The sequence below is a fragment of the Aptenodytes patagonicus genome, chromosome 2 (assembly GCF_965638725.1).
Source record: "Aptenodytes patagonicus chromosome 2, bAptPat1.pri.cur, whole genome shotgun sequence".
NCBI classification, from domain to species: Eukaryota; Metazoa; Chordata; class Aves; order Sphenisciformes; family Spheniscidae; genus Aptenodytes; species Aptenodytes patagonicus.
The window spans coordinates 162283353-162308269 of record NC_134950.1 but is presented as its reverse complement, the minus strand read 5'-3'; the positions used below and the strand labels follow the sequence as shown (position 1 = coordinate 162308269).

The following is a 24917-nucleotide window of genomic DNA, read 5'->3' as shown; positions in this document are numbered from 1 at the left end:
TTCCTGCTAGACTGGAGTGATAGGAAGATAAATAGATATTTTCCAACTTCTTTGTAGCTTGGCAGAGGATTAAGATAAGTAACACAAAAGTATAAAGAAAGACTTGGAATTTGTGATTTGTGTTTCTGGCAGAAAGAAACCATGAAGACAGTTCCCAAAAGCAAATGACACGTAGAAGCACACAGTTCCCTATTAAAGTTCTAAAATAAAGAGAAACCTGAAGTTTTTTTGGTGTCAATGTCTATTACTGACCCCCTGCAAGGGTGAATAAGATCAAGAAGAAAGCACACTTCTAGGAATCGGCCAAAGCACCAGGCTGCTGGAAGTTCCTTTTAATAAGCTGGGAAATCCTTCGAAAAGCTACACCCAAAAAAAAAAAAAAAAAAAAAAAGAGGGCCAGGGATGTGAGACAAACTCATTGGTCCTCCTTCCTCCCCTCCTTTGTAAATAAAGTTGTTGGCTGCCTTACAAATCCTCACTACAGATGCATTAGCTCCTTCCTTGCATTGTCAATTCAGAGTAAGTAATTCTTAATATAGAGTAATCCTTAATGTGGAGTATTTCTAGTAATATAGACTAAAGGTCTAAATATCACATGGCTGGTTATTGGTATTAATGAAAAAAACATTGTTTTTAGAGAGGGAATCAGAAGTGGTGTTTACCTAGTAAAGCCTCATTTAATAAAAGGAAGCCTATTAGAAAATTGTTTCATGCCTTTCTATGATTCAGATATTTATATTAAAACTTGCCACTATCAATATAAAATTATATGGCAGTTTTCCTTTCTGAATTAAAATGACATTCCTATTAAATCTGTAAAGTCTTTTTTATTTATATAAAGTAACAAAAGTGCATAAAAAGACTTAAAATAGATACAAAGTTTTTGCTTGTCCTGAAAGGTCACTATTTGATGTCAATGAAGACTCAAACGAAAACACAGACTAACGTGAAAATATTTAAATCTTAATAAAATATTCCTTATGCATAAACCAGCCATTTTTATAAAACAAATCACTATGCTCAAATAAAAACAGCAGCAGATCAATTTAATGTTTCTTACCATTTAATAAAAGAAACCCAAACACTGAGATGGAAAGGTGTTCACATTGCCTTCGCGAAGCCTCTAACTCAGACATGCCAAATTCTTAGAGGCATCTGCCTTCTTCCATCGACTAAGAGAAGGGGCTTCTAAGATGCCCTGAATCACAGCCTTTTCAGGGATCCTGCATGTGTGAATACTTCCTTCCTTCCCAAAGGATGGCAACATTTTCTAGTTTAAATGAAGTAGTTATATGACTTTTATTATAAACTGACAATAAAAAAAAAGAAAGGGTTTTTAAGATATACAGCTATCATCTACCACAAACAGAAGGGTCTACAGAGGGCATTAAGAATGCTCCATCCAAGCAAAATTTGAAAACTACTAATTTCTGCCTAAAAAACAAAAAGTATCTTTAAAAAAAAAAAAGTATTTTAGAACCCAGTGCTTCAGTTTACATCAATGATAAATGACGACATTCCAGCTTAGCATTGGTAGCTGTACCACCTGTACACTTTATAAGTAGTAGAAGTATTTAGCATGTCTATTTTTACTCATGCAGAACTCCATAAGTTATCCTAAAAACAAATAAAAACTGTAACGTAAAAAAACCACTCCATTTATTCACTAAGAGAGCAGCAGAGAAAAATATTCACATCTTATGCCATTTGCAGGCTTCCAGCCACATGTTAAAGCTTTTAGCAATGAACTATGGGAATTCCACAAAACATAAGCATGTTAAATACAGCAGAAATGTACAAGTTCAGAACGACGTAGGAGTGGGGAAAGCACAAAAGTTCAGCAATGCATTTCGTTCCTGGCTCAGATGAGGTGGAAAAACTAATGCTCCAGTGCTAGCTTCTAAAACTAATTAGTTCTACAGATGACTCTACTCATAATGCATCAGTCACCTAATACAGTATCTCACAGTATGCTAGAGGAGTAACGGTCAGAAAAAAAAAACCAACACATTTTGAAATAACACTAAGCATGTTTGGGATTTTTTTTGCACAGTATTTTTACCCCAGTATTACTAAACGAGTATACTCATTTCATCTTGTTACTCTACTAATTTCCATAGCTCAAATACATGAAATTGTTGCAAGAACACAGACTAACCGGACACATTTTGCTTTTCTATCTACATTAAAGAGTTGGTCAAAAAAAGTATTTATAATCTTAACCCCAGAAACTACTGCAGAAAGGCTGAATCATTGCTCAGCTAATGAAGTCGCAGTGAGGCAGGCAGTGCAGAAAAGCTATGCCAGATAAACTATACCATTAGCTTATCTCCTGTTAGCCTATTTTTTTGTAACTTACACTGAGGCCTCTTTAAAAGAAGTACATTCTAATTTATGGAAGCAACCAACTGACATTTAACTACTTCAATGAAACGGAGCACAGATCACATCTCATCACATCTTGATCCAATGTGTGCAACAACCAACATCCACTTATTTCCCCCTCAGCCGCCCCCAGATACACAACTGTTACATATATTCAACAAACCATAGATCTCCTTATGGTAAAATAAAAAGGACAGATTTTGCATACGATGTCCCAACTGACTTAAGACATCTTATAGAACCTTATAAAATGTTTTATATATCTACAAAAACAAATTCACATTAAGCCATTATTCCTCAACAGCCACACGTTTCTCTCTCCTAGCCACTGATTCTTGAATTTCTTTTTATCTCTCATCGAAACATGACATGGCCCTAAGTTGAAGAATACCTGCGTGTTATTTACCGGTCCTGCACAGCCTTTGTTCCTAAATGTCTAAATACAGGCACACACAAAAAAAAAAGAAAGATTATGCATGCTGAAGTCTAGGCTTTGTAATACAAAAATTAATACAACCAACATTCCCAACCTCTTCTTGACCTACCTGTAGTAATTTTCATGTTCTTACTGTCTTTAACTTGTCTTACAGTCATTGTGAAAGGACAGAAAAACGGACATCCCTGCAATACTTTTACAGACAAATGTATTTTCATCTCATACTAATCTACAGTATAGTTACATACTCCAATCACGGGTCCTCAAAAGCAGGCTATACACTCACATAACTCTTTTCAGACTTATTTGCTGAAATATACCTGTAAGGTAAGATTTCTTTTTTTTTTTCTTCCCCTCTGCAGAACTGCAAATAAAGGACCTAGTAGTGTAAAGCTATAATTTTAACATGTTTTCAGAGCTTAGTGTAGACACTTGTCAACGTGACATGCTAGCAAGTATGCTAAACCTCCTCATCTTCCATTTCCTGCCATTTTATAAGCTCTTCTAAAATTTAATATTAAATGTGCCTGTCTTCTACATTACAAATTATAAACAGACTCTACATTTAGCTGTGTACACGCCATTTCTGAGACTTCAGCAGAATCAGGAAGCATACGAAGAGTCAAGGTATGCACCATTCTTAGTGCAAGATTTACCGTTAAAGACAGTCCTTAACTACCCACCTTATATCTTACAGATTATGTTACGGGTTTGTATAACTGTCAGTTAAGTATGCTTTTATTTTAATAGGGAGGAGGAAAAACCCTGATCAAGCTACTTGCCAAATCAGAATCCCAGAATAATCAGGATCTGCTTCTAAACAACAACAACAAAGTCTAATAAATTTTAAGTGGTGTCATTTTAAATGACTCCAGTTTAAAGAACTGGACTTCATATCTGAACTTAAGATGTTAGCTTACGTCAAAAATACAAAACCAAACAGCTGCCTTTGATGTGACTGATTAAACAACTTTTGTCTCTGGTATTACTAATGGAATGAGTAAAGGGTTGTAATATAATGTACAATAATTCAGTTACATACTAGTAAAAATTTCATGGAGATCAGAGCACTAAAGTCTCAGTACATGCTGAATGATTTTATAGACAAATAAATACGAGCTTAAATGCCAAATAAACATACACTGTTAACAGGGTACCTCAAGACTATTTGGTGAGCCATTACACACGGTGGCCCGTGGGTACTGCAGTTGGAGGTACACGCAAGCATAAAACACAGTCAAATGCTGTTTCCAAACAAGGTTCAAGACTCTTGTGCTCTCCAAATCACTTTTCCAGAAAAATCAAGACAAATTTAGAAAATTGTCTGGTTTTAATTAGAGATAATCTCATATTGGAAAGGATTTCCAAGCCACTTTCCCCAGTATTTTGTATTACAGGAACGATTGCTTTCCATGGAATAGTGCTTGAGAGTAGCAAAAAACTTTCTAGAAGTAAATACGTCAAAACTAACTTTGAAGCCAATGTAGGAAATATGTTCATCCCATACTGAAAATACATTTTACAGTGCTCTACACCTATAGCTGTACCAGAGTTCTACTGGTACACACAGCAAAACTGGGGAGTACAGCTTTTCTACATGGAAAAATACAGAAATTAGAATTTCTGTACCCACCAAGAAAGGAAAAAGCGGCAGGTTTACTTTTCACTTATGTTTATTACTATGTTTAGGTACCTAGAGTTTGCAAATACAATGCACTGCAACACAACACTTTAGAAACTTAAGCTTAGTTCAGTCTTTTTATATAACAACATGACTAGGAAAAGTCATTGCTATTGATAAATATAGAGTGTATCAAATCAACTCAAATACTGAGGAGATGGAAGACGCACACGCTGCAGCTGCTCAGCAAGGTAACAATAGCTTACCTTAGCTTACCTTACCAATAGCAAGAAAAGCAGTTTCAAAAAAATGCTAGTAACTGTATTTTTGCAAAGCTTCAACGATTCACTCCCTCCCCAAATAAGTCATTTTATTTATGAAACGCATTTTTAAAAGCCTTGCTCCAACGAAAGAGGGGAAGGGAAGAAATCTGCCTTTAACAGCAGAAACCACTGTATTTCACTATTTGGAAGGGAACCTACACACCACATTTTACTTGCACAGGCTAAGCTGCAACTGCTAACAGGCAGGACTTTGCAGTCATGACAGCCAAATCTTTATACAGTAGCAAGCACTACGCAATAAACTGTTCTGAACACTGGCCCATCTCACCTGCCTTAAGTATATGAATAAACTGCTACATTTTTAAGTGGTGTTTTTATTAAAATAAACTCAATGAGAATTTGGGAAGAGATTTCAAGGAAAGGCAAGCAGATGGAGAGACTAGCTGACACATAACAATAGCTGGTGAAATATTACTCTTATTTTCTGTAATAAACACCAAGATCAAAACATTATGCAAGTTAAATTTCCTTGAAAGGTTCCCAGCAGGAGTTTTCCTTTTTGTTTGTGCAGTACGCGATTTCCTCTCACCCACAAAAAACATACCAAGAATGTGCATGTGCCACTAACACTAAGCAGCACTTCCTTAATCACTCATTTCCAACAATTTATGGATGATCAGTGGCAAAAACGAGCAAAAATAATGAAAGCATGCAATGAAAGCTCATTGAGACAAACCGGCTTGGACTTCCTACTCATTTCTGTGTCTCTTTAAGATGGGGGTCTGATACAAATTAGCCACTGGGGAAAAAAGTCATCTGGTCATAAAATACAGTACAGGGTCACTTTTATGTAAGTTTGCCAAAAGGGACATAAACCAGGACAATTTCAAACTGTGACACAGGATAGAAGTATATTAAAAAAATCTTTGTTCCTCCTCCATTGTGCTGTCATGTTGCTCAGCTTTATAGACATTCTGAGCACCAGCTCTGGCCTCTTCGCTTCCACCTGGTCTACCTAATTAATTAAGCAAGGAAGTTACCTCAAATTTTTGTACTATTTGTTTTTATTATCATGCACTTCTTTTGATGTTTCAGGAGTTAACCTCTTAATCCACAGACTCTGTGTGTTGTGTTCTGAACATTTTGGGATGTCTGGATAATTTGGATAATTGGTCAGGATGTTGCTGTCGCTCATGTTAAACTTTATGCCATGACTTCAAGTTCAAAGATCAGTATTAAGGTAAAATACTTCATAAAGCCTTTTTAAAAACTCTACACTCGTGATTATGCAATACCTAGTTATTCCAGTTTCTCATGGCAGTAAATTGCACTGTTTGTATTTTCTTACAAGGAAATTACTCCTAAACATCTTTATCTTTGTCAACTTCAAACAAATACAAATTTCGGTTGAAGTTACATCAAGAGAAAGCATATTTTAAAGGTCAAGAAAAGGTATAGCAATTATCTCCTCAAAAATGCTTGCCTCCTTCACACAGCAGTACACACGTAATTTTCTGTGCAGTCTGTTATCACACATGGAAACACCAGCACTGTGAACTACAGATGCTCAACTGCAAATACCACAATCTTCCTTTTTTGGAGAGAATGATAAAGAATGAGGTTAATTCTGACATGAAGAAACATGGTTGACACCTTTGTTTCATAACTGTACTACAGAATTTGAGAACGCCAGTGACAAAGAACTGAAAGATTATCTAAACAAGAAATACAACTTTATGCACAGACTCTACAAAGGAAGACAAGAATATAGAAAGATATGAAGAAGTTTTTAATACCAATGCAGGAGATTAAACTTACTTCAGGTACTCCAATAGCTCAGTTAATAGCACCGGCTACGGTGTAATATATCACAACGACCTCCAACTACTTCAATAGTCTTGAAAAATCTAATTCACACATGTGCATGAAAATACATTGTGTGCATAAATACACACATGGCATGTACACATATATACACAAAGATATACATATACACATACATATATTATACACCCCCAAGATTGCTTTTATAATTATTTTCCTGATAATAGAAGTCTGCAACTGCCATTAAATGGATATAAACTATAGCAAGGAAGAGCACTTAAGCTCTTTAAAAGGGCATGGTCAACCCCCTTAGGCCCAAAAATGCCCTTTTGGAATTAACATAGTGGTTTTAATTAAAAACTAGGCAGAGAATCAGTTTGATTTTCAGTACAACATTGCATCCGTCCATGGTGAGTGCCTAATTTCCGTATTTCTCTCCTCTGCACAATATGCAAGTCCTTGGTTGCTTTAAACTGTTGCCCTGGGGAATCAAAAAGAGTCTATAAGAGGGGCCATGTGCCATTTAGAAAGTATACTAGCAACCAAGAAAAAAAGCCATAGTAAATTGGAAGATGGTTAATCAAACCCATTCTGATTCATGAAACTTAAAACAGTTAAGGGGGCAATACTTCCTTACAAGAACACCGAAAGAAAAGTTCTACAAAGCTTGTAGTAGTAACCTATGAGCTATCTGAAATCTCATAGCTTGCAGAGAGTTCACATTACAGTGAATAGATAAAAATCCAACTGTTATAGCATAGTCCATGATAAATACTCAAACAGATGGCTAAAAACTTCAGGGGTTAGACCCATATGTGATAATGACTACGCTGATTTTAGTTTAATTTCAGCTGAACAAAGAAATCCATTAAAAAAATGAAAAAATCCATTCAATTTCAGAACTGAACCTCTTTTAATCATTAACTTTCAGAACTTCTATTAAAATCCAACAAGTAATTCTTATATGAACACCTTCAAATAGGTATCTTGACTGTGCACACCTAAATCTTAAGCGACCTATCTATTCATTATAATGAAGATAATTCTGTGACAAATTCAAGATGATCTGCATAAAAGCTTCCACTGGAACAGCCTTTTTATCCAAGTTTTGAGCTGAGCTAGGTATCTAGAATCAACTGCTTTCCCTACTCCGTGTATCCAACTCCCAACTGAAAGATAAAGACTACATATCCTGTGCCAAACCTCCTTACTGAATGTCTTCACATTTACAGTAGATCACTCTTCTTTTAAATGCTGCAAGTTTTGCCAAATGTATGAAATGTTCTTTTAAATTGAGATCACTAAAATCTGATTTTGCCAGTTAACAGTAATAGCATTTGAATGATGTTTTATCCCTCCGGCCCATTAGTCTGATGTGGTGAATGACAAAATATGACAATTTTTTTTTTTAAACTTGCACAGGTATAATCAAAACCAAAATAATTTGTTAAAGTACCGAAATTCTACAAGGTGATCATGGTCTCAAAACTTTCTCTGAAAGAGATAAGCAACGTGCCAAAATCTAAAGAAAGTAAAAAAGATGGGAAGTACCATTCATGGATTCTAGAACTGAAAAGCTTACATGTAATCCTGAGTTCAATTAAGCATAAATTTTCCCAGATTCCAATCACCCTATTATGTGATGTAATTCTTTTAAATATATATAGTACTTACTGCAAGCAGAATCATTTGTCTGCATCAGAATTTGAACAGAACAGCACAGTCAATTTTAATTGTCTACTTAGTCCAAAAGTGACATTTGCCACTTACTTCCTAAGAAAAGCAACCAAAGACAAGGTATGTTCATATAAAAATGGACTACAATTCCTACATCTTCACCCATAGTTTTAGGGCTCACTCAAAGCTGGTAAAACAGTTCAGTGTATGTCTGCATCCATTTTGGATACTTTTAAATAGAACAGCCAGGTAGAACAGACATTGGACAAAGGCCTGGAGTACCTGTGCTAGGAATCACACTTGGCTTCTGGGATGTACCAGAAACATCCAGGAGAAGTTAAAGTAACAAACATCCCAAAAATTGGGTTTTCCTCCCCCTCATAATAGGCAGGTTTTGATACTAAAATCTGATCTCATCTACCCTCATGAAGAAGCAAAACTGCTCTAAGGCACCAACAGTTGTCTTTTTCCCCGATATCTGCAGACAGATTATGGTTCTACCTCATCTGGAGTTACAAATGCTTCCAAGTGTAAACACGCAATGGTGATCCTATTTATCTTGAATGGGATTTATTGATAGCCAGTACCGTAAGTTTAAAAGTTATGCTGCAACTATTAAAGTTGTATGTAAAGTGCAAGTTTAATGCAGCTGGGATACATAATGCATCTGTTGGAGCCAACAGAAATCTACAAGTCAAGGGGACACACCAGCAGTACTGTACATGGTACACCAACGACAGAATCCTTGGTTTTGGTTGGACTGCAGGAGACAAATCCCACTAAACCCAGTTAACATTTCTTTTTTAGAAGAAAAGATACACATTAGCTGTGGCTAGATACTTAGAGTCAAAAGGAAAATGGAGTGGCCTCCACCCAAAAACTGAAAGGACAAACTGAGTTGCTGGAAGTTTTCTTAGCCCTGTAGATACTGGAAGTGAAGGAAGAAGAGGAGAGGAGAGTGTTTTCCAGCCAAGTTGGGCAAGCAGAGTTAAACATAGTAGTAAGGACAATACTTGCCCATCACCAAACTCCTTTGAGGTTGAACTCATTAGCTTGGTCATCCAAAGTCGTAACTGAAGGTGGATACACCTACAGTTCAGTCAATACAAAGTAACACTGCGGTAGCATCCGCTGGCTCAGAACGGCTACACCAACAAGTATTTACACACCATCCTGGTTGGGTCCGGCAGGTCCCTTCTGACACAGCTATAATGCTCAGCCTATGTAATCTCCCGGTAGCTTCAGCCATAGAATAAAATCTCCATTTTTTTCACATTATTCTCCCCGAATTAAAATTTTCCTTCGTGCTGTACTTTCTAAGTATCTTATTTTCTCTGCTGTCCTCTGTTTTCTCTCTTAAGTGTCTACATGAACCCTAGAATCCCAAATTAGATGCAGTACTTCAGTTGAGTTTTCCCCAATTCCACCAAGAACAAAAATGGCAACTTCATTGCCTCCATGCCACATTCCTGTCAATGCAACCAGGAATTATGTTTTCCTTCCTACCACAATCATCCCCTTGTTGATTTATGTTACGTGCGATCCACCAATGACTCAGTCTTTTGCATCCATCTTTAATGCATTTCATCTTCCTGATTTCAGACCACTTTTCAAGATCCTTTGCTTTCTAATAACTGTCATCCAAAGGGTGCAGAATTCCCTCAAGTGTAGTATCATTAAAAACAAAAGTGTAATCATTTCAATGATAAAGATTAATGAAAACGTGCTATAATTGGTCCCCAGACAGTCATTCCAGTTTAATTTATTTGATATTTACGATTTGAAATTCCTTTTGCTGTGCCTCCCATTATAGTAATTTTTCATTATATTTCTTTAGTTCACATATTAATATAATCGTTATCATCTTATTGTTCAGAAATTGCTTTGCCAAATTCCATGCTTTGCTGAAATATTCAGCCCTCTCAACTTGAATGTATTCAAGTAAGTTGAATATTTTTAGTTATTCTCTACCCATTTAAGTAGTTTTTTAACATATTATTGTTAATACTGACTACACTTGAACCTTTTTTGGGATGTTTGTAATCTTTAAAATTCACAAATCAAGCTTGTTTTCTCTGGGTCATCTGCTATTTAATCATCCTTCCCTTTAGTAAGAAGCCTGTACTTTCCCTTGTTACTTTATTTCTAGTGCATTTGTTGAACCTTCTCTTCTTTTAGCATCCCAACAAAATAATTTTCCAAAAAATAAAATCTTGATTAAACCATTTCATTATTAAAAAAATTACAAGTTAAGTAATTTTCTTGATCTCAGTATACACGGCTTTTCAAGGACGTTTTTTCCCCCCTTAAGATTACTCACAGCCACACACTGCATACTCGCTTCACCTGCTTGTGCAAGAGTGCACATCTGTACACAAACATTCACATAAGCATACACATCCCAGCACCAAATCCTCCCAAATTTGTAATTTCAGTTGCATCAGAAACGAGGGCTGAAAATGGAATATATACTGTAATTACTCTGTATTTAACAGTATTTTCCTACCTTTTTTAAACCAGCAAATCCTTCCGATTCCAGGAAGAAAAAGGCAAAAGGCATCAACACAAACAAGCATAAATTTGAAAAAAGAGAAGCAAGATTCCATAAACCTGCAACAAACAAGAAAAAGTTTACATAAGTTTCTCAGCTGTAAAAGTTAAAGATGTTACATTTTCCTCCCTTACATATAACAATGTAGTACACACACAAGTGCTAACAGAAGCCAGGTTTTTATGGATACATAGTTATATACAGGTCATTGCTGAAAAATACCCATTTCTCTGCGTAACAATCTTCAAATAAAAATTGAATACCAACTTAAACAGCAGCAACTGTCTGAAGTCTTGGAAGACAGACTGCAAACTCAGGTGGACTACTTCCACAATATTCCACTCAAGGTTCTTTAGATATAACTGTTCAAAAAATTTTCAGGACAAAAGTATTTTACTCCCATCAGTGAATCTTGCAAAATTCAGTTCTGTGTACTCACTTCCTCCCATATTTTTTCCTCAAGACAAACTTAGACAAATCATGGATTTTAACATCAGCAATACACAAATGCCATCACCACCTCCAAATTAAAAGAAGATATCACGGTAACAGCAACAGCAGCCTTCCACAATGAGATGACAGGATCAGTGGGCAAGAGGAGAGCAGTGGATGTTGTTTATCTCAACTTTAGTAAGGCTTTCAACATCACCTCCCATAACCTCCTCAGACTAATTAATGAAGTACGGGCTAGGTAAGCGGATTCTGAGGCAGACTGAAAATTGGCTGAGCTTCCAGGCTCAAAGGGTTGTGACCAGCAGTATGAAGTCAGGCTGGAAGACAGTCACCAGTGGCATACCCCAGGGGATCGACACTGGGTTTTACATCTTCATTAATGACCTGGGTGATGGGAGAGAGTGCATCCTCAGCAAGTTTGCCAATGACACAAAATGGGGAGGAGCAGTGGCCTGCCATTCAAGTGAACCTCAACAGGCTGGACAAATGGGCAAAGCGCACACTGGGGACCGACCATCCCAAAAGCAGCTTTACAGAAAAGGCCTTAGAGGTTCTGTCGGACATCAAGTTGGACACAAGCTAGCAATGTGCCCCTGCAACAAAGAAGGCCAACAGCATCCTGGGCTGCATTAGAAGTGTTGCCAGCAGGTCGAGGGAAATGATCCTTCCTCTCTGCTCAGCACTGGTGGCCCACATCTGGAGCACTGCATCCAGTTGTGGGCTCCTCCATACAAGACAGACATGGCCATACTGGAGCAAGTCCAGCAAAGGACCACAAAGATGATTAGTGGCCTAGAGCATCTGTCACACAAGCAGAGGCTATGAAAGCTGGAATCGTTTGGCCTTGAGAAGAGAGGACTTTATCAATGTATATAAATATCTGATGAGCGAGGGGGAAAGGAAAACAGAGTCGGACGCTTCACAGTGGTATCCAGTGAATGGAGAAGAGGCAATGAGCACAAACCGAAAACAAAAAAGCACAACTTAAACATAAGGAAAAAAACTTTTCCAACTGTGAGTGCAGTCAAACACTGCAACAGGCTGTCCAGAGAGGCTTTGTAATCTCCATCCTTCGACACACTCAAAACCCAACTGGGCACCACCTTGAGCAGCCTTCTCTAACTGACCCTGCTTTGAGCGGGGGGGGCAGACCAGATGATTTCCAGAGGTCCCTTCCAACCTCAACCATTCTGTGATCTAGGTGAAAAATCAACAACTGACTAAAACTAGGACATCTGTAAGACACGTGACATCTGCAGGAAGGGAAAAGGTTTAGAAAACAACCTGAAGTGATAACTGATCTCCATTAAGGGCATCTGCTCTATTAAGATTTTGTAAGCTAAACACTTTCAGAACAGCCAGTTCCTGGGTGCATAAACATGAACCCATCATCATCCTATCAAAAGTTGTGCAGGATGCGGTGTTTCTTCTTTATAAGAGCAGAAGCTTAGCTACACTAGTACTAAATTGCAGGTAGCAGGTTTAACTAGTGTCACATGTTCTGCATCCTGAAAACACAGCTTTTATTTTGTAGTTAAGAAAAACAGGCCTAGTCCCCCACCTTCCCCAAAACACACACATTTCTACAATTCTCTAGGACCCTATTGTATCACCTGAAATCCAAAAAAGAACATCCCCCATGATAAGAAAACTTGAACTAACAGCTTTGTTTATTTCTTCTCATGTAGAGGCTTGTTCGTTTTCTTCTTTGAAATTTCCATTTTGGAAAGAACAGGCAAGGAAAGAGACATTTACTGCACATCTGGGGAATTTGTTAGTAAGAGAAATTCCTGTATTTAGTTCCAAATGTAAAATAATTAGCAGTTATCTTCACCTACACCCCCTTAAAAAAAAGGCCTTCACCATACATACTTCCTTTTTCTTCAAATGAAATTAAATTTCAAAGAGAAATAAAAATGGGGTGGGAGGAGGGATGTGGTGGGCCAAGAAATCTACTACTTCAGCAACTGATAGCACCAGGACACCAAGAACCAAAACTTAGCCAAATAAGCTACAGAAAACAAAACAAGAAAATTCCAAAAGATGCGTGAAATATAATACTCAATTGCTAATGAAAACAGACTGCCTAAAGGTGGCCAAACTCCAGTTAACAAAGAGGGGGATTTTTCCTTTTGAATTTGCTTAGCCAGGAAGCTCCTGTTACCATTCAAGGAACATTCACACATAGCAACATCAGCAAGAATGTCATTAACAGCCCGTACCTCTGTACATTAACTCAAGCAGTCTGTGTACTTTTTTTTTCTTTTTTTTTTTTTCAGAAAATGAAGACACCAGTGTTAGAGTAGAAATACTACTACATCGGGGTGGGGGTCTTATTTCAGTGGTTTTCTCTAACTGAAGACAGATAGTGCATTCAGTTACCTGATATAAAGCTGAATACCTGGTTGTCCTAATTTCAGCAGCTCTATTACATGTGTATCTACAATGTGAAACAGTGCTTAGGAGCTGCATAGTATGTACAGAGCATTTTAAGGGAGGGGAGAATGGTGCACATCTGGGGTGATTTTTAAGAAGTTAAAATCTGAAAATTTACACACTAGCAGTTGACAGGAACGACATTTACAGAATATTAAACTACAGAGCTACAACATGCATGTAAAGTTATGAGAGGTAATGACAGTGCTGTACTGCTGCTGACATACATGTACACTTTCCTTAAAGTAAGGAACACATAGGGCCTTCTTCTTCCCCTACTGTATTTCTTATCCTAATTTGATAGTTCAGAAATCAAATTAAAATAGACTCAGAAAAATAATTATTTTTACTACTACACTGACTGCATCATAACATTGTATGAGACAGAAATGCAGATATCAACATATATAAAAGCTTTAAGCAGTCTATTGGAATATTTTGAATTTTTTTTGCATTTGTAGCCCCATAAAACAAGTTAATAAAACAAAAATTAAAAATCTCTCAGTCTTTGGCAAACAGCTTAGATCCTCAGCAATTTTTCATCTTTCTTATTCATGGCAGTTTCATTACATTTTACCCCCACCTGGTGGTTGTATCCAACAACAGCACAAGCAAACATCCAGCTGTCAGAAGTATTTCTGGGTTTAGTTCAACATGCATTAGGTAAGAGTGTTTATACTGGATCCAGGTATGGGCTTTCTGCCTAGTTTCAAAAGTTAGAGGCATGTATTTTCTATTTTTCTATATGTCACAACTAATGCAACAGTCTACAGTATAAAAACCCTTAATGTTACATTCAAGTACCTCAGACTATATCTGTAATTGATAAATCTAGCAAAACCAAACTGTTTTAAAGCAATACAAATTTTCCCATTTGATAACATTTGCAAAGCAGTAAGCAAACCACATATGAAGGCTATGCTAGACAGAGTGTTATGGCAATAAGCACTCAAGTTCAGAAAATGTTCATGTGATAGCACTTCCAGCTCTCAAAACTTGCGCGGGTACTTCATAACTAACGTCAAAAAGGTATGCCACTACATGGAATAGGGTTTTACAGAGCAGTGCAATGCTATTGTGCAAACCTAGTGAATACCACAAGAGGGAGGCCTTCCCCAAGGTAAGGTTTTGAAATAAAGTACACCGATTTTTGTCAAGTTGCAGTAACAGAAGCCCGTGGTCAGATCCAAAATCTCCGAATGTTTCTGAAGTCTTCACACCAGCTGTGGTAAATCTTGGTTTAGTTTGGTCACGTCTACCCCTAGCGTAAGCTTTGCAATACACAGTCAAACTTGGAAACACCAAGATGCTGAATTTACTTCCTTGCTAGCCATTACTATTGGACTTATGAAACATAAGTTATACTGTGCATGCATAAAGTGGTACTCCCAAAAGATTATCACATTAAAATCAAAAGAAGATGGTCACTGGAAAATTCAAAAGCCTTCCTATGTGACAGCTACTTTTTCCAGCAGAATTCTAATCAACCCAAGTTTTCTCAAGTACCGTAGCAACTCTGACAGTGAAAATTTCTGACTTGGTTATTATGTAATTTTCACTCTCTGAAATATTTTATTGTCATTTTTCCAAAGTCAATTCAGACACAGAAGGAAGGATTATTTCTCATTTACTATTTTTTTTTCATGTTCGGGAGTAAAGAATATAAATCTGAGCAGCTAAATATGTGTGAAAAATGAAAGTTAGCTGGGTTTTTTTGTTCCAAGTAGGAGACATACCAAATTAGCAATCCCCCATGATGCGTGACAAAACAGATCACAGAATAACTCAACTAGAAAGAATCTCTAAAGTCATGTAGTCTGATCTGCTGCTTAAAACAGCTGAACTGCAGGTGCAATCAGGTTGCTCAGGGCTTTAGCCAGCTGAGTTTTGGAAAACTTCCAGGGATATAGATCTCCCAGTCTCTCTGGACAACGTTTTCCAGTGTTCAACCACCCCCACTGTGAAGAATTGTTGCTTTATGTCCTGCAAACACTGCTTGTTGCCTCTCTCTGCATGCCCCAGAGAAGAAGCTGGCTCTATACAAACCCCTCACCAGTTGCAAATCCAGCTGTGCCCCTGGCTTTCCCAATTTCACACCAGGATATTAACCCAGGTGATATTTCTACACCCCTCCTGGGCTGTTCATCCCTACTTCTACCTTCTGTACACCTCCTTTCTGTTTCTGAGCTCAGGAGTTCCCCATTAAGCCACATTAACCTCCTATTACACCTACTCATTTTCTTGCACACTGAGGTGCATATTATGCTGCTTGAGGGTTACCCTTGAAAGTAAGAGTCTCTCCTGGCTTCCTTTGCCTTCAGGGCATTCTCCAGCAAGGTCCCACATACACATTTCCTGAAGGGGACAAAGTCTACCCTCTTAAAATCTAATGTCTTTATTCTACTGTTTTCCTTCCTCACTTTTCTCAGGTCTCAAACTACTCTGTCACCACAGTCAAGGTCATCATTGACCACCACACCTACAGTCAGCTCCTCTTTATTCAAGGGTTTAAAAAAAAAAATTCTTTTACTGTCCAGATAACACAAAAAATACTCATCTAGTTTCAGAAAAATGACAGACAATATGCATTATTTCCTGTCTTCACCTATCCACATTTAATTTGTTGTAAAAAAATTTGGATCCGGAATTCATTAATTTGCTATCTGTGAGTATTATTAGACATTTAGCAAAAAGAGTACATTTTTCAGAGAAAAATCCTCCAAAGCCCAATTACTATCCCTTCACAAGAACAGAAAAAGGACAGTACAGTTAACTTGTAAATTATTTGTTCCAGATTAAATAGTTTCACATAGTGAAGGTACTATCTTCTTTCTCCATCCAAATCTACTAAAGAATGTCCTGTTTCCACCAGTTATTTCCCTTAGACACATAGAAGTGTCCAAATTATTTTCAACTATTAGTATCCATTACATGTCATAGTCGTAAGCATGTTAACCAATATTGGAAAGCATGCAAAACTCACTCTGCCAGACATCAAGGCATCATCACTGCAAGTACAAGTAATATTCTTTTCTTGCATCTTGTTTTCCTTGAAATAGTTCACTTTTATTGTGCCCCTTTACCACACCCGATACACTTCTATTCTACAATTTTCCTTGTTTACAAATAAATCACTAACAGTTGAATTTAACTATCTAATCCCAACTGCTCATAGCAAGCAAGCTTCTCAAAACAAATTTTGTATTTTGAGAATAAATTTATGTATCATCATAAACAGACAGGCTTATTAATCTTGCATTAACACATGAGGAAGAAGGTTGAACTGTGTGTTTTCAAGTTAGCTTCTAATAGCTCTTATTCTACATTGATATTCAAAGCAGGGAATTTGGTTTAATTCCATCAAGTCTGCATAATTCTTTTAAAAAAGCCCAACAGAACAGTTAAGACAGACTTTTGTGATATATCACACAGCAGCAAAAACAACTAGCCAATAACATATTAACAATTCAATTAGCATCTTAAATGAAAATGGAATTATTAGTTTGAAAATAAGAACATATCTGTGCATGTATAATGAAGACATCCATTTTAAATTACATTATGCTGAGTACTAACCATGAATTAGTGAGCCATTTAACCACTGAATATAGTAGTTTTGTGGAAAAGAAAGCAGGATCTCATTGCTGATTATTGAGAAAGGTAGAAGCAGGACTGCACCAGCTGAAACTGCTAGAGTGAAGGTGCTCAAGAACAGCCTGAAATTTAAAGAAATGCACCACTGTTACCACCAACGTGCTCTGAACAGGGGGAAAAAAAAAAAAAAGTAGTTAGCCTACCTATTCATCAGCATCTGAAGGCAACCCATTCTTAAATTGTAAAGGGGCAGGAGAAACTGATTTCCACAATATTTCCCTTCCAAAAAGCAAATTTCAAATACCAAGTAGTTTACAGAATCCAGTAAAAATAATTAGTTTTTACCAGCTACCACAATTATTCTCTTGGGACTTGCACGCATTCAATTCCAATGTCATACACAGGATCAATTATTGGAGTTCATGGAATATCTTTTCATAAGTCTCCTATTTTAGTTTTCATTTCCCACATACACACTCAATGAAAAAAATTCCCGTCTATATTCTTACTACAATTTTTAAAAGCAGAGCAGCTTTTTAATGTCTAAAAAGTGAGTATAATTATACATAAACAAATATTTTAACACCAAACTGAAAAAATAGCGCTTTTCTTTAAGAAACTAGTTATTTGAGTAACATCTCATAGCTTGGGCTTCTCTGATATCTGTAAACTCAATACAGAGAAATTGTCAGAATTATTTAAAATCTTTAAGCTTATTCTTTTCAGATCCCAAACACAATTTATATCAAATGCCATCGCGTGGCATTAAAAAAAAAACTGTGTTCTTAAAAAAAAAAAAAGACCAACAAAAACATTCTTACAGAACTAATCCAGTGCTAGAAGAAAATTAGAAATAATTCTCAAAATTGCATGACAAAAAAGATAAACTTAAATAGATCATTCCTACAACAGGAATGTCAGTAAGTTGCTTACAGAGATATCTTACTTTTCCTTAACAGTCCACAAATCTATTCTTCATTCACACAATACTTAACTTACAGAATAAAGTCTGGGTAACTAATTTTATTTTAAAAATATATTCTTATATGTTTTTGTTGTTGGTTTCTGAGGTGTTTTTTTCTTTTATTTAAGGATGTTTAAGTATTCTAAGCCAGAACTGTGAAACCTAACACACTATAGCCTTTCAAGGTGCTACAGCAGTTTGCCATTGTTTTCTCCCCCCACCCTGACAATTATGCCATGCAAAGAAATATCAATCTGCATATGTTTGACAGTTATTGCTTTTTGGAAAATAACATGCACACTTAAGGAACAAGAAAGCTTAGGCTGAAAGAACAAGAAGCATTTTATATTTATAACAACACTTTTAATGAAAGGCTATTACTCTTGACAGAAGTGCTAATCTTGTCTTACGCTGTGTTCGCATGAAGAACACAGCATTTACAATTGATATTTGTTGTATTTTAGAGCTAAACTAGAAAATAGATGCAGGGGGATAACAGTTAACAAGACAAATTTTACTCTTCGTATGTTGAAAAATTCAGAACCAGGCTAAGACCACAGCTGCTATGAAAATTATTTGATCTAGAAGAGCCTTCGCTGTAGTCTTAAAAGCACAGGAGAGATGCTCCTCTGCTTGAGAGGGAAGAGCTTCACAGCATTTAAAAGTATTTTTCTCTCTCTAGATCTGAAGTAGACTTTGTGGCAAATAAGCATTTCAAATTCATTGAAAAAATATTATCAGACACTACTGGGACAAGCGCGCCTAAGATTTACATCATGTCTGTACATCTTTCAAGCTTGCCACAAATGCACAGCTAAAAGTGAACAGCTTGCAATGTACTCAGCACTTTCCCAGGGTACAAGACAAATCAATAAAATACTCAATGAGCTCTCCTTCCAAGAGGATAACAGTACCGCCATGGAAGAGCTAAGAACATTGTAATAAGCAAGTAGTAAGTCCACTTAGTTTAGCAAATCACCTAACTGAGAGGGCAGCAACAGCTCACAGACGTTCTGTAAAACCTCAGACATATTTAATAGGAGAGATTAATATCTATCTTTACAAAGGAACAGGAAGAGGAGAGAGAGTTGCTGGCAGACCAGCAGGTCTGGCAAGTGTTTGTCTTCCATTTGTTATTCTTTAAGCTTTTTTTTTTTTTTTTTTTTTTTTTTTTTTTTTTTTTTTAAGATGATCAAATACAGATGTCTCCTTCAGGGTGAGCTAACTTTCTTTCCAGGATCCATTGCCTCCCTTGACAGGACTTCCATCGACTACAGTAGGAATTTAAACACCTACCTCCCATATAAATACCTACATTTCAGAGACCTAAACTTAGGTGCAGGTCTTTGCACTGAATTCCACCTCTTACATGAGCTCCTCATGCAATATTCTGGCCAACTTCATGCCTACCAGGAAAACCACAGGTGAAAAAAGCCCTAGACCAAACTGCCTTGCCTCTTGCCACGCCTTTCATAATACAAGGTGCCACTTGATCAAATCTTTTTCCACTGCCCTCTAGCAATCTATTTGCTGTCACATTTAAAATGGACTGTTATTTATTTGGAAACATACAAGATTCCTATCATAATGATATATTCAGGAAAAGAAGTTCTGCAAAAAAGAGCTATACATACGATATCCTGTTAACGATGGCATCTTCATCCTCTTGCTCATCTGAAAATTAAATTACAGCAGGTTATATTCAATACTTAGTTGTCTTTCCTCAGGCTAAAATGTATATACACAGGAATAATTTTAATTTACAATTAAAATTTAGAATTTCTAAAACAATTTATTAGCATCAATATTTTAAGAATGTTCCTACCAAAAGTGAATACTCTTTTTTCTTTTTTTTTTTTTTTTTGCTAGTCTTAAACTCTTTTCAATCAATGTAACCACAAAGCTATTTCACTTTATTTAAATATGCAGATCAAAACTTCCTGGCAACATCTTCCAGAAGGCTCTACAGCAAACAAGCTTTCAGACTACAACTACCATGGTTGCTGCTAGGAACTGTCCCTTCAGGCATCTCTGAAACTACGGAGAGCAGGCAAGCTACAGGAAAGTCTTAGGGTCCCTACTAACTACTACTATAAATCCCTAAATAGATGTTTTTCAGTGTTAATGTATTTTTAAAACAAGAAAGCATACCCAGAACAGTAGTGACGACCACGCAGTTGCTTCCCCTTACTCACCCCTCCCCCCTGCTCCTGGGGATTTGGGGGAAAGGGGGAAGGAGAGGAGTTGTTGTTGTTGTTCTTGTTTGGTTTGGATTTAAGATACTGTCCTGGTTTCGGCAGGGATAGAGTTAATTTCCTTCCTAGTAGCTGGTACAGTGCTGTGTTTTGGATTTAGGATGAGAACAAAGTTGATAACACACCAATGTTTTAGTTGTTGCTAAGCAGTGCTTACACTAGCCAAGGACTTTTCAGCTTCCCATGCTCTACCGACTGAGAAGGCTGGAGGTGCACAAGAAGCTGGGAGGGGGCACAGCCAGGACAGCTGACCCAAACTGGCCAGAGGGACATTCCATACCATGGGATGTCATGCTCATTGTTTCCCTTCTGGAATTTCACATTTTAGACCATTTTTGTTCACTTATTCCTCAATTAATATTCTAACTTTTTGAAATATTATCAACATTTAACTCAGAGGTCAATCACTAATATATCCTTCATTTATTCTTTATATCCTTCTCTACACACATCTGTACACAAACGTATGCATTTCTGCATTTGAAATAATTCTAGAGTCAGCTTTCTTCTTTTAAGTCTCCCAGGTTTTCCATGAGAGGTAACTCAATTTTATTTTAAAATCTAAGAATAAATAAAGCCAGGTGTTTCAAGTTCTTAAGAGTCATGCACACACTTGAAATAAAAATGTAGCCACTAACATTCTGAAACAACTAACAACTATTTTGAAATTCTTCTGTGAAAGTACATCGGGTTATTGTTTCTGGGTTTTTCATGGGAATCTCATGGTGTTTTGAGAGACTAAATCAAGGTCTCTTATGAATCATTTTGGCTGAAGAGCTTGTTGTAGAAACAGCAAACAATTTGTCCTGAAAGATTTCCAGAAGTGCAAACTCTTCAAATGTGTCTCATCAGGAAGATCCTAGCAGGCTACAAAGTTAGCCTAACAAAATGCTCACAAAACTTTCATAAAGTCAGGACAGCTGCAGAGCAGTTCCTCTCCCTAGCTGATGAGATCAACTGCCAAAAAGATAATAGAAGTGTCTTTACATCCAATAGTATTTGCCAAACCAATTCCTATCTCCAAATGGTAGCAGCTTTGTAGTATCCAAAATACATATCAGGATCAGGAGATAATATCCATCTTACTCGTTTAACTATTTTCTATGTTTAAAGAGGTGCACTTTTTTTTTTTAAAGGTATTAAATTTCTTGAAGAGTTTACTTTTATAAACATTAGTCCATCTATGAAAGCAACTCTAGCATGACACAGGTCACTATAGCTCAATAAACAGTTCCTATCAAAGTTCAAAGTGCCAAAATTATCATGCATAAGAATGCTTCCCCAGCGTGACTGACTGAGTATTACCGAGCACCAAGGTCCCACATAAGCTGTCAAGAGTCAAAGATTCTGCCATTTTATACTGATTTTCATGCTATTTGTCTTTAGAAGAAATATAGAAGAAAATGACAGGGGTCCCTACAGATTAGTTTCAGACAGACAATGTTTCTAAAGAAAAAAATACTGGATTATCTCAAGGAATAAGACTTCAGTGCTAACGTCATAAGGAACAGGTTAAGAACACTGAAATAACTGTACCTGAGCAAAGCAGGCTTTTTAGAAGAAATCTGCTACTTCCCTTCTGTATTACTGGCAACCTTTTCACTTTACCAGCTAAAGCTTTAAACTTGATTTTGGTGCTAGAACACAGCCTAAAGATACTTATTCTGGAAAAGCTGACATGAAAGGAGAACAACAGGATCTAAAGGCAAGGGAGGCAGAAGCATCTACTTGAAACTCTCCCCTTTCTTCCCTCTCAAAACCGTTAAAATTTAGTCTGCCATGGAGCCACAACAGAACAACTGATTGTGGCCATCCACACCACCTCCATAACAGCCACCCGTTCTCACTCAGAGCGCCAACTACAGCACTCACTGATCCTTTTCTGAGATGCTTCAGTGCACTCCCTCCCTTAGTTAGGGATACCAGAAGGCACGTTGAAGTGTCTGAGAAGTGCCAGCAGGCACAAGGGAGGCGATGGAAACTCGTGGCTCAGTGACAAAGGGAGCAGATAGAGGGCAAGACAGCAGCATATGCAACCAGATCAGTCCAGGCTGCCATAGACCAGCAGCCTGGGAAACACTTCTGGTCAGAGATCTAGTTCTTCCGCTTTACTTGTGGAGGAGGAGAGAAAAAGAATCACCTATTCACTTGAAAAACAAAATTATTTTTGAATATATTAAAAAGTCTATGCTTACCTGCTTTCCTTTTGTATCTTGTGATTATGAAGTAGGAAACTATGTAGAGAACAGCAAATAGGAGAAAACAGATCTGGAAAAAAAAATTGCATTATTTAGGTTGTGAAGAAATGCCTGGATTATAATAAAAAACAGGAAATCCAGTATCAACAACTTCAAATTGAATTCAGATCAACAAAAGTGCATTCTATGTAAGTGTCAACACTTATGTTTTATCTTATTAATAGAAAGTTAAACCAATAAGAACAGTTTAATTAGAGTAACAGGCATTGGATCAATTATACGCCCAGCAAGTTTTACTCTAAAATTAAGAAAAAAAGCCTTATTTACAGTGTGATTTTGTTTGGAGGAGGGGTGGGTGGGGTAGGTTGTTTTTTAGAGTTTGAATCCACTTGAGTTGTAGAAGTTATCACGCTTTGTTTCCCCTTCACATGTAACCTAAGGGTAATCATATTTTATACGATGGGCTCTTGAAGATCTATTTTGGAGTAAGCCATCAACTTTTGTGGAAAGAAGAAAGCAGTTATGTTTACTACTTCCATCGTGTTTTGAACCAAACAAATTCCAGGCAACAATACACACAAAAGAGACACTCATCTGCCTAGAATGGATGTCCAAGCATAAGCTAGTCAAACACATTTCCTTTACAGTCAGAAGCCAAGGGCACAACTTCCCTCCTCATAAAATAGGTACCTTATTTAGGTCAGATGTACCTTGAGCCCAGTGTGACTTGCATCAAGTTGTTTCTAAGATTTATCACTAGAATTTCCGTACAATAAGGTAATACCTAATACCAAAACACCTACAAATATGTTGGAAATCTTGGAGGAAAAGAATCGAACAGCAAGACAGTTTTAACCCTCCAAGCCTTTGTGGGAAACAAAAAGAAAAAAAAACATTTTATTTGCTCCTGAATGAGGCATCAGTGGCTCAACACTGCTTCCTTAATCTTCTTTGTTGATACCTATTAAAAACATGAGTCAGTCAGAAACAAAACAAGAATGAAGCGTGCCATTCTGTGATGCTGTGGCCCTTAGCCTTCACTAGTACCTAAGCAGCCATAGTGAACAGTGCTGTATATCAACACAGTGTATTTTGCTTTTTATTAGCTTGCAGGAAACAGATTACCTACACGCCACAGGCTGAGAAGCTACCTGACATAGTCCAAACTGTTAAGTTCTTTTGCTTGTGCACAACACTTGTAGCCACCAAATAAGTCTTAAGACACAGCAGTTAACCAACTGAATCAGGCAAAACTGTTTTAGCAGTTTTTACTATTAATTGGGTTTGCTTTATTACCCGTACAAGGTGTTTTGTTTAATTGGCCCTGCCTGGATCTGCAATTCATAGTATTGGCACCCTAAATGTGTCCTACTTCAGTCTGAGCTTTAATCTCCTTTGTGATCTGAAATTGCAAAATTACTTCACTGGGCAACAGCTGAACTATTTCTTTAATCAGTCATTTAAAGATTTGTTGCCTTTAAGAACTTACTGTCTCAAAAAAAATCAGGAGCAGAAAAGCTACCCTAAGAGAAAGGAAAAAGTGAAAGCGAGGGTAGTGATGATATCCCTTGAAAATTTACATCTAAATAAGCCTATTACATCCAAATCGGCAGAATCAGAGGGGGAAAGAATGTATCGCTCAATCAGGAAAGACAGACTTTTTAAGAAATACTAATAAAAATAAATTGGGAGAGTTATTTCTCTTGTGTAGTCAGACATTTTAGACAAAAAACCCAAAGCATAGCCAAGTGTCTGAGCATGACATGTGAGTGCCTGCAACTGCCCTACGGATGTCCCCCAGAAGTATTACGGTGCCACTCTGAAAGTGGCAACTGAGCTCATTCTCCGCGCAGGCAACACACAGTGCTGATATCTGAAATACAGATGCTGGAAATTAGATTGCATAACTAGATCTCTGAATTCAAATATTCAATCTGAATAGAGTGCACCGCTCCAACTTTCCAGAGGATGCTTCAAAGAAGAAAGGGTTTTGACAAAGAATTTAATTCTTTAAACAAAGAATTCTATTAATAAATAAATTTATTAAGATTTAATAAAAAAAGCTAGTATATTTTTGAATCGGGAAGAACAAAAGAAACTGAGAACAGCCTTGGGTTTTCAGAGTACTCTGACACAGCTTGTCCTGTCAGTATCGGAAAACGCAATGCCAGTGCTGAAAGAAGAGTCCTTCTCTAGGTTTCCAGTTCCTCTGAAAACTAGACCAAGGCTACAGATAGAG

At 37.0% G+C, this 24917-nt stretch overlaps 1 protein-coding gene across 2 annotated transcripts in view; it reads right to left on the bottom strand.

Annotated features, from left to right (window-relative positions):
- The window catches only part of LMBR1 (limb development membrane protein 1), a 74651-nt gene that overhangs the window by 35986 nt on the left and 13748 nt on the right, over positions 1-24917 (bottom strand). Inside the window, exons 2-5 of one of the 2 annotated variants that reach the window (XM_076331920.1) lie at positions 22676-22748; positions 19860-19899; positions 17244-17383; positions 10734-10837 (exon numbers count right to left, since the gene is read on the bottom strand). In XM_076331920.1, coding sequence (XP_076188035.1) covers positions 10734-10837; positions 17244-17383; positions 19860-19899; positions 22676-22748 — 357 coding nt within the window. Of the gene's footprint in view, positions 1-10733; positions 10838-17243; positions 17384-19859; positions 19900-22675; positions 22752-24917 lie in introns of those variants that run through there. The other variant, XM_076331921.1, reaches the window with a different exon arrangement.